Source organism: Terrapene carolina, unplaced genomic scaffold (assembly GCF_002925995.2).
Source record: "Terrapene carolina triunguis isolate 2854851 unplaced genomic scaffold, T_m_triunguis-2.0 Scaffold95, whole genome shotgun sequence".
In the NCBI taxonomy this organism is placed as follows: domain Eukaryota; kingdom Metazoa; phylum Chordata; order Testudines; family Emydidae; genus Terrapene; species Terrapene triunguis.
This window is the reverse complement of record NW_020664446.1, coordinates 5,613,618-5,624,415: the sequence shown is the minus strand read 5'-3', so window position 1 is coordinate 5,624,415 and position 10,798 is coordinate 5,613,618. Positions and strand designations below refer to the sequence as shown.

Here is a 10,798-nt window from a genome sequence, read left to right as displayed (position 1 = left end):
CTTGGAGTCAGCCGTGAGCTTGCGGGAACACCGTAGGCTCCTACTGTTTCAGAGGGAGGATGATGCCAAGCAAGCCAGTAATACTCATGTGGCACTGTTAAACGGGGGGAAAGCGTGGGGTCCAGTTGGAATGCCCTCTGACTGTGATGATCTCTCTGTGGCTAAAGTGACCAGCCATTAGATGTCCCTGGCACTTCACACACTGAAAGACTGTCTATAGAGCAGGAAGAAAATAACCCCACTCTTTCACCCTTAGGCCATGCAATTGTAAATACCACTAAACTCCCTCTTTAATAATTCATGCCATTAATTTCCACTGGACGCCAAGACACTTGGGATGCATTCATAGGGACCACAAAGGCACATCTAGAGAGCCACAGCGCTGTATGGGCATCAGTTTGGTGGACATACTTGCAATGCTGCCTGGCTCTGGATAGATATAGCTTATATGGACATACCCTGTGCTTCTATATAGGGTCCTGCATGGGCTACATTACTGGACCTACACTGTATATCCATAGAGCCATGCATGTGATGGACAGAGGCTGGATTTCTGTAGGGTCATATGGATGGATCTACATTGTACATAGGATGAACTGTACAGGGTGGATCTATATTAAACAGCGTGGATCCACATTGTACATGGTCCATAGCGCAGTTAACAAAAATCTAATATCTCCAGATGTTCCCCTTTCCCGGGAGACGTTGAGTGACAAGTGAGAAAACAAAGAGAAAAAAATGAATTATGCTGGCTTTTAAATATGATGGGCTGCAAAATTTTCAGCTGGCAAAGATGTAAGCCGGTAGAGAGGGTGAGTGAACGCAGCAACTAAATGACAGGTTTCAGAGTAGCAGAAGAAGTGGGTTGTAGCCCACGAAAGCTTATGCTCTAATAAATTTGTTAGTCTCTAAGGTGCCACAAGTACTCGTGTTCTTTTTGCAGCAACTAAAGTCTCCCAGCAAGTCCTTGAGCACTAAGTGGCATAGTTAATGACAAAAGAAACAGAGATCTGAAAAAGGAAAGAGCCCGAAGCTACAACCCTTCCAACAACTAGATAGGGTACTCTGCACTAAGGTCCTTTGAGTGTCTGAGCAAACCATTCATCGCTGCTTCATTACCTGCTTGGATACTTTTGGGGCTCTCAGCCAGCTGATAGCATGACCGGGCTTCTACTTACAGCATGTCCTAGTGCTGATATTGAATGACTACGAAACAGTGTCCCTTTCAATGAGGTCTCTGTGCTTTCCCCTCAGGAGGTGATGGTATGGACTCAGTAACGAAGAAAACCAAACGGGATGGAGCAGAAGTCTCCGAAAGACGTAAGAAAAGCTTTTAAAACAAAATCTCATCGTCAGAGATGGGCCCCAACCAGAAAACCCAGATCCGAACACCCTGAACTTTAGAGGGGGTTAGAATCCGAACCTGGATCCAGAATTGAATTATGCAGCTATCTCAGGTCTCAAAGCCTGATTCTTCCCACAATATGGAACAGCATGAATTTCTCTAGTAACAGAGACCACATCGAACATTCTGGAGTGTAACCCATGCCTGCTTGGTGTGGTGCTCTCTCCCCCTCTAGTGGCAGCTAGACCAGCTAGAGATTTAGAAGTCTGCTACAACCTTGGCTAAAAGAGATGTGTCTTTTAGCTTATGCAGTAGAGATGGGGTAGTCAACAGACGGATCGCAGCCAAATCTGGGCCTCCAGATGCTTTTGAACGGATCCAGAAAGCTTTTTATTTACTTATTATTATCATTATTGTTATTATTTTTTCATTATTTTCTCTGGAGTCTTGACCTTGACTATACCTTGACCAAGAAATTTTGGACCTTGAAAAAAAATAGTTGACTGCCCCTACAATAGAGGCTAGTATGTTAAGCTCCAGAGATCCCAGGTTTGATCCCAGCCGACAACGACCGGGGACTAGCAGCATTACAAGTGAGGGCTTGTCCAGGGTATCAACTGGGAAGTCTCTGAAGCTTGGGATGCACTTCCTCAACTAGGGGAAGTATGTAACCCATGCGTGCTTGGTGTGGCACTCTGTCCCCCTCTAGTGGCAGTGAGACCAGCTAGAGATTGATGAGTCTGCTACAGCCTTGGTTAAGCGAAAAGTGTCTTTTAGCCCATGCAGTAGAGGCTCATACGTTAAGCTCCAAAGGTCCCAGGTTTGATACCGGACGACGACGACGACCGGGGTCTGCCGGCATTACAAGAGCATTTAAAGGGCCCTTTATAGTTCACCACAGAGATAGCCTTGTGGTTAAGGCACTAGCATGGAACTCTGGAGACCCGAGTGCTGAGTCTGCCACAGACATTTTGTGTGACCTGAGGCTTAGCTGCCTCAGTGCCATATCTGTAAAATTAACATACTAATCCTTCCCTTTTTCACAAGGGGTTGTTGTGAGGCCAAGTTGATTCATGTCTGTGAGGAACTCAGCTACTACAATGACAAGCACCAGAGCAAAGCCTACAAACAGAGTGTGTGCTACCACAAAGCTGGCCGGAAAGCTGTTTGGCTCTATCGTCTTAAAAGATTTTTCTTTATTCGAGTCCCATTATTCCATAGACATGAAATAAAACTTGCACCTCGCTTGGCTAGATTTCAGGGCCATAACCTCACCTTTTTCTTTCCCCAGTTATTACAGAGTCAGTAACCACAAGACTGACGTCCTTACCACCAAGTAAGTAGACATTTTACATTGTGCTGTCCATCCTCAGCGGTGTGTGTATGTGCACATGCGTGCAATTTATGTGTGTTGGTGCGGTTTTCACAAGCCCTCATGTATCAGTGCATCAGCCTCAGAGAATCACTGTGCAGGTCTGAGAACCCCCCGCCTCCCAGAAAAAGCGCTTCTTGATCATTAGAATAGACAGGGTTTGGGGGCCCATTTGAGTGGGAAAGAAAGGAGCAAGGGATGGTCTGTGAAGGCTCCTAGACCAGATCTATCCAGGGATTACACCAGGGTGCGGGGTTCCAGAGAAGGAGTGGCTCCCAGGGATGAGGCTGAGAAATGTTAGGCCCATAGGAAACTAAGGACACCCAAAAAAGAAAACCAAAAAAGGGTGCCACTGGCTGGGGATGGGACAAAGACAGAGTGGCGATGGGGTGCGCTGATTTAGCTCATCTCCACAGCAGCTGCCACGGGCAGGGCTCCTGTATCTCCCCCAGTTTCTCTTCCGCCAGCAGAAAAATGTCTACACTACAGCCTATGTCAGCAAAACTTATGTCGCTCAGGGCTGTGAATCTTCCACCCCTCTGAGCGACATCAGTTATACTGACATCAGCGCTCGTGTGCACAGTGCTATGTCGGCAGGTGAGCTTCTCCTACCGACATCTTCTGCCGCTCGCAGAGATGGGGTTTCTATGCCGACGGGAGAGCTCTCTCCTGTTGGCATAGACCTTCTTCAAAACATGCGCTGTCTCGGCACAGCTGCAGTGCTGCAGTGCTGTACATCTAGACATGGCCTTAGGGAGCGCAGCAGCAGCAGCAAAACCTGCCTTCCCTCAAGATGAATCCCCTCGGGGCACATAAAGGGTCAGTTATACCTCCCTTTCCCATCCTGGGTGAATCTTGTGTGCTCTTGGCACCAGCGTGCAATTGCTTGATGAGAGACTTGCTGCAACCAGGATGGAAAGTGAGGATGATCTGAGCACTTTCCTTGCCGTGGCAGCTGGAATGTCAGAGCCCGGAGAAAGAGAAGAGGTTCAGGCTGGCTGGCTTCCCCAACACTGATAACTCCTTCCAACTACTATACATGGTTCCAAAGACACCTCCTCATTCACAGTCCTGGCTCTGTAACGGAGCGTAACACAGCTGTGGGTGTCTGGTGCCTCATCCTGCTGCTTCTTTTGCTCTTGGCCTCATCTCTTCTGGTCGCAGAAAGTCTCATTGTGTGCTTGTCTCTCACAGAAGGAGGGAGCGGCACTGGGCACAAAACAGCCCACGGCGGAGGGAGTGGAATGGAAAAGAGGACTTTCACCCATGGCAGCAGCTACGTGACTTCAAGTAGGTAGTGATGAAATGGAGAGTAAATGAACAGAAAGCAAAGGCAGCTTCATTCGGGTGGGGCAAAAGGGGCAGGTACCGGGTCCAAGCCAAGGGAAAACACAGAAAACATTCATGGGGAAGTGGTGAGAGCACTTTCTGTGCAAGAGCCCCTTCCCTGCAAGGTGCTGAGAACTTTCTGTTCCCACTGGAGTCAATAGGACGGGTGCGGCACCTTGTAGGATTGGTCACGGTTTTTTTACACACAAAAATTTCCCATCAGAAAATGCGGCTTTGTCAAAATTGACATTTTCCATGGGAAAAATGTTGTTTTCCATGAAATTTTTCAATTTTCCTCTCAGAAGGATCAAGAGAAGTGTCATTTCCACATGTTGGAGTTTTGTTTCGTTTGCAAACGCTGCATTGTCCTTTCTGATGTTTCAGTTCTAACCTTTGGGGAATTTTTTGTCTGGCAAACATTTCCAGCGTTTCGACTTTTTGTTCCGATTCAAAACAGAAAGTCACCTCAAAATTTCCCATGAAAGGCAGATTCCATCTTTTGAACTGCTCGAGCACTTCGAAAGGTCGGGCACCAATTATATGGAGATTTGCTTTATGTGCCACAATCACATTTTCTAAAGGCAACTGTGCAGTATGTGGAGGGATGGGGAGGAGTAGAGGGGAAAGTGAGTACCGCTGTCCTGGCCCTTGCTCATTCTCTATTGAGATCCCTAGGACACATTCTCTTTGCGCTAATGGAAAGATGACGTCCTCTGTCACCCCCACTGATCCCCATGAATATATCATGCTCAATCACAGCTGACACTCTATTCTGGGTTCTGACTCGAATGCCAATGTTAGACTTCACCCAGGGGTCAGGTCCTTCCCCACACCACAGAGCAGCGAAAGAGATGCAGGCCTGTCTCCCTTCTGCTGCAGCTCCGATGTGAGTAGGAAAGGAGCCCTCTCCTAAGCCTGGATTTAACAGCATCCAAGTTCCAGGCTCTTTGTTCATGACTCACGTTCACCCCTACGCTAGTTCTCCAGGAAGCAGAGTAACTGAGCAACGGCAGAGTAAGGACACGGACCCTCATGCTGTCAGGGGAGCAGTCCCACAAATATACACACCGTCTCTTGGATTTATGGATGTTTTCCATTTTCATAGCCCCCTACCTCATGGAGCTTCTGTTCCAGCAGCATCCCCTACTTGTTGAGATCAACTGAAGTGACCCACAATTTTTGTGGTCTGTGTCACACTGACCCTTAAATTTACAGGTGGGCCTGAACCCAAACCAACCCACAACCCTAGCCAGATCCCAAGATCTCCCATCTTTGGGGATGTGGCTGGTTCCTCAAACCTGGGCACAAACCTGCTCCTATTGATGTCGGTCGCAAAACTCCCACTGGCTTCAAAGGTAGCAGGGTGTGTCCCTCTACAAGGAGCTGAACTAAAACCACAGATATAAGCATCCCCTGAACTTTGGAGAAGCTCAACAGAGCCAGATCCAAACTTTGTGCCTCTAGCCCATCACTAGCCCTAACCTACCTCTGCAACGCAGTGTGAGGTCCATCCATGCCAACACAGAAGAGTATAGGGCACCACTTTACATGTATGAGGCATTATCTTTGCTTTCTGGGGGGCTTTTGTTTTACCTATAGGTGGAAGTGGTCGAATGAATTCATCCTCCTCCTCCGGCTACAGGCAAACCCCGTCTCCCTGCTCTACTCTCCCCAAATCACCCGGCTCAACCTTTGAAAGAAAAACCTACGTCACCCGCAATGCAACATATGAAGGTATCATAGAATCTGTCATAGAGATGGGGAATTAGAGGTGCCCTGCTAGGTTGTCTTGTCAGTTCCAACCTGCTAATGCAGGATTGTTCCCTGGAGCATAAATCCCAATATGGGACAATTATGGAATAGACCACAAGGATGCACTTTAATGAAAATTACCCACAAAGTCCTATTTATAATTATGTTCATCCAAATAATGTTCATAGCTTATTGTGGTTGGAGGATGACGGCAGCTCATCGGTATAAAACTCAGTAGTTCTTTTTAAATGAAAATCTTTGTTACCCCGTCGCTGCCAATACTTAAGACTTGGTAGATACGGACATGATATATTAAACAATCTCTTAATGACCTTGGGGCATAAATATTTGGCAAAGCTTTAACTTGGAATCTTTTCTTCTTCTGCAGGGAGCTCCAGCGCAAATTCTTCTCCTGAATTCCCTAGAAAAGAGTTCGGTATGTTCTTATATTACTGTCACTGTGAATGTCAGGCCAAGGGCATGCATGTTGGCTGCTCTATGGCTTCTGGCAGGACACATTACTGGAATACATGAATCAATAAAAATAATGCCATGCGCATGACGAATCGTGGGGAAGGACGACTCTGGAAAGTCTGCCCATTGGGAAGGGGTTTTGCAATGTCTTATTATGCCCACAACTTCTCCTCTGCTCGGGGGTTCTCATGCAGACAGTACAGACACATACGCCTGTATGACATGAGTGGAGTTACTCCAAATTTATGTTACTGTAATTGAGAGCAGAATTTGATCAGTGTTTGTCTTTAAAGACCATTTCTATAGATGCTCTATTGTAAATCTGCTATCCCCAACTTTGTGCTGGTGATCTTCACTTTAAGGGGCGATCTCATTGAGTTTCCTGCCCCGTAACTGAGTATTAGCACCCATCAGTGCAATCCAGGCATTATTATTATTCAGTGAGATATTGTTATATGCACACATCCCCTGGTTCTTCTCCAAATCGGCTTCTGATTTACCATCAAGTTTCTTGATAGGTCATTAGGGGCATTCGCCAACCGTGGATGTGCTGAGGGAATTATTAGATGATCCAGAAGTACTAAGAACTGTATATTTTCAGTTAAACACGCAGCGACCTAAGTGATGGCAGCCAAAAAATTTGGGGATCAGTGTCTCCATGCCATGCCCCAGCTAAACAGAGCAACTGTACAACTCACATAAGAAGCTTCATCCCTTGCATTACTTTTCAAATGTGTTACAGTTGATAGAGTCTAAAATTGCTTTTCTCTGATTGGTTTTCACAGCATCGTCCAACACCAGAGGGCGGAGTCAAAGCCGAGGTGAGTTGGAATGTGCTTTTTGGTGACCCCTTGTTCCTCCTCCTGCCTCTCTCTGTCTTATGTATACATCACCTTTAATAAATCTATCTATCTATCTATATATGATCCCATCACTATAATAGCTGAGCAACTCCAAAGTATATGAATATGGAAATAACAATAACCCCCTTCATCTTCCTTCCACTGAGATCCGTTATATGAGACAGTAACTACATTCCCCTAAGAGGTATGCCCTAGTGGACGGGATGACTAGGAAATCACTGAAGCAGTGTGGTCCGTTTAGACACCTTCTTGTAAAAACTTGATTTGCTTAAGCTGTTAAATAGAATTTCCCTCTTTTTCTTTCGCTAATTAATCAGCCGTTTGGGGAAAAGTTGGATATAATTGATACCGAAGAGCTTAATTTATATTCCCAGCTGGTGAGAAAGCAACAGTACAAATCATTTTATCCACATTCTTATAAGCTGTGGCTATAAATCAAAGGGCATTGTTACGGCTCCTCCAGGAGAGCTTAGCAATTGCCAATTACTTCTCCATGAGATCTTTGCAGTCTCTCCCAGCATTCTAAAAACCTGAGATCTCTGGGGAATCTTCCCACACATAATAAAGCAGACACAGGAAGATCATGCTCCAGCTTTTCATATTGCTTCAAAAAATAGCCCCAATCTATCATCTTCTCCATGCAACTGCCAAAAGAAGTGTTTCTTTCTAGTACATGCACTGTTAGCTTTCATCTGGAGGAACATGTGTCAGGCACTCGGGCTGGCCAGTTGGCTCCCGGACAACCAGATTTAAAGTTTGTTTCAGCCCAATCCGTTTAACCCTGTATTCTCTCATGCTGGAGAGTAAAACCCGGTAATAAAACTATCTTTTGCAACCTGGCTATTGTATTTCAAACCACTTTTGGATCAAGCAAAACCGAATAAAAAATTGTATGGGAAAGTCTACACGAAATGAGCCAATAGAGAAGTCGTCAAATAGTAACAGACCAGTCCTTACACAGGTAAATGTCCAAGTGAAGAAAATGGGAGTTTTGTCTGAGTGACAGCTGGAACGACTAGAGGCCCAATGCAACTAGTAATCTTTAAAATTCAGAAGTCCTTTGTGACTCTGTTTGTTCTCACATTAGGATAATATAATAAAAGTAATTAACGAATAGATGTCAATGAGACTATTCATGTGACTAAGGGCTGCAAGATTGGCCCTTATATTAATGTCACACCTCCCTAATGAGGTACATAAGATGCTATGCAATATAACAAAAATCAGTGCATTATGATGATTTATTAATGTATTTATATGGTACCAAGAGTGTCAAACAAAACATTGTGAAAACTTAAAGGGCAATACTTCTCAGTGGGAGTGAAAGGATCAGAATCTGGCCCAAAAGTCAAAAGCCACTTCTAAAAATTCAAATCGATAAAACCAATCCATCAAGCTGTGCAAGCTGCCCAAACCAAACACATAATAATGTATATGGACAGTGAGAAGTGGGGAATTAGCTTTTGCAGCCTGCTCATGGCACCAGTTCAGCTCGCTCCGTATTCATGACCTTCTTTTCTTGTGCAGAGAGCGAAATCCGAGTACGACTCCAGAGCGCTTCTCCCTCAACCAGATGTAAGTGTCCCTGCTGTTGTTTTAGAGTGAACATGGGGGCCTGGTTTTCCCCTCCTAAGGGATAGCCCTCAAGAGCCAACTCTGATACTGACCATTTTGGCCTTGAGGATATTTCTGCTCTAACTGTGCCAGTGGCTTCTCTGGGGCTGAGCACTCAGGGTGGCACATGGGGTGTCATAAAATGTGCGTGCGGTGATGAGAAACCGCCTCCCTTCACTCTCTGCAAGTAATTTTAATTTGAAGTGTGAAGAGCGAGGAAGTTTGCTGTGGCCTAGACCTGTATTTTGCCAGGGCGGTTTTATTTAGCCTGAATGAGTCGCTCCTGGGTAGAATCATTTTGCCAATTGCTCCTCTCCTCACTAAGGCCCCAATCCTGTTCCCATTGAAGTGACTGGCAAACCTCCTATTGAGGTCAATGATGAAGGACCCTAGGTCCTCACTGCTGACTTCAGTTGCCTCCCTATGAAAGTGAGGGGCTTTACAAGAGTTCTTTGGTCTTGGTTATAGTGCTGTGCCATTACTAGAGTGAGCGTGCACTCTTGTGGGTGCCTCTATACCCTGCTGAAAAGTGCATTAGATTAGACAGGAATTTGTGCATTAACAACAAAAGAGCACTTCATAAACAGGTTCAGCGCCTTGCACAGCCTAGAGAGTCACCAGTGTTCAGTGATATCCCAGCTGGAGTTCCAGAGATATCAGTACCTCCTTCCAGGAATCGGGGGCAGCACTAGTCCCAGAAACTAGTCCTCTCACGAGACAATCAGACTATGATTTCGTAGAAAGAGATGGGAAAGTCCTACTGAGGATTCCGCTACCCCCCCCCAGCCAGTTTAGGATTTTGCCCTGCTGTATATCCTCTGGTGTTTTATCCCACCTAATCCACTTTCAGGGGGAAGTGCTGGAGATGGGACAGCCATTTGCCAAATGCAGAGTTCTAAGGAGCTTTGGGAAATGGCCCCGTTTCCTGCCAGACACCACTTCTCTTACACATGTTCAAGTATTAAGAGCATCTCTGGTTGCAGGCTATATTGGGTGGTGGCTTTGGGCTTAGTCTGGACATCTGTTTTCTCTGCCAGGGACGGAACTGGATGATGTGAAGCGTTTGCTGAAGGGGAGTCGATCGGCCAGCGTCAGCCCCACACGATCGTCATCCAGCACTCTCCCCATCCCCAAGAAAGCTGTAGTGGAAACGAAGATGGTGACTGAGAGCTCCCAGTCAGGTGCTTTGCGGAGGGGTGTTAGCAATGCCGGCTGTGCAGGGAGCGGGGAATGATTCATTTAAAGCATGTGGTTTGTGACATAGAAATTCCAGCCAATTCTTATAAAACTAAAGAACAATGTCAGGACCAATTCAAGTTAAAAATGTTTGCTGTCTTTTCCAGAGTGTAATAACAATGCAAAAAGGGGCGTTACACACAGGGGTGCCCAGATACTGCCCAGAGCAGGGCCATAATTGCCAGGGCCCCCTTAATTTTCATAAAACAGAGCAGATTCCAGCTGCCATCATCTTTAATTCAGAGTTGAGGCTGATGGAGACTAAAGCCCCAAGCAATCCATTCTCTGTCTTGGTCTAAGCAGCAAGATGGAAGTTACCACAGGGCACCCTGTAGAATGCCCTACATTTGGCCCAATAGTCTGCGCCTCACCAACCCCACATGTTCATTGGTCAATGGAGCTATGCAAGGAACGAAAATCGTCCAATACGTCATCTTTCATTCACGTACCCATCCCTGCTATAGTGCTTTAGGCATCATGGGTCAAATTCACCCCTGGCGTAACACCACTGAACTCTACCAGTGTTTAACAGAACAGATAATGGCTCAACGCTCATATTTATCTGGGTGCAGAGGTTCAAATACCCTAGTGAGGAGCTGACTCACCTGGTGTCTTTCCTAGTCATTCATTAACGATACAATAGTTGCCCATGTGTGGAGGTGTCATGGAAGAATCCGGGGATCCATATCCAATGTTGATTTCCTCACCAGGATGTGGACTGAAATGTGTTTAGTTTGTATTCTGGCATCATCATATGTGCCTGTGATTAAACCCTTGAGGTGCTTTGCAAGTGGTTACAGTGAAGTGACACAA

General features: G+C 45.9%; 1 protein-coding gene across 1 annotated transcript in view; it reads left to right on the top strand.

Moving 5' to 3' along the window:
• Window positions 1-1,265: 1,265 nt before the first annotated feature.
• COL17A1 (collagen type XVII alpha 1 chain) overlaps window positions 1,266-10,798 on the top strand; it is a 52,368-nt gene continuing 42,835 nt past the window's right edge. Inside the window, exons 1-8 of the mRNA XM_026651121.1 lie at window positions 1,266-1,320; window positions 2,637-2,681; window positions 3,912-4,007; window positions 5,646-5,780; window positions 6,187-6,234; window positions 7,058-7,093; window positions 8,663-8,710; window positions 9,787-9,930. Of these exons, the coding sequence (XP_026506906.1) occupies window positions 1,266-1,320; window positions 2,637-2,681; window positions 3,912-4,007; window positions 5,646-5,780; window positions 6,187-6,234; window positions 7,058-7,093; window positions 8,663-8,710; window positions 9,787-9,930 (607 nt within the window). The remainder of the gene's footprint in view (window positions 1,321-2,636; window positions 2,682-3,911; window positions 4,008-5,645; window positions 5,781-6,186; window positions 6,235-7,057; window positions 7,094-8,662; window positions 8,711-9,786; window positions 9,931-10,798) is intronic.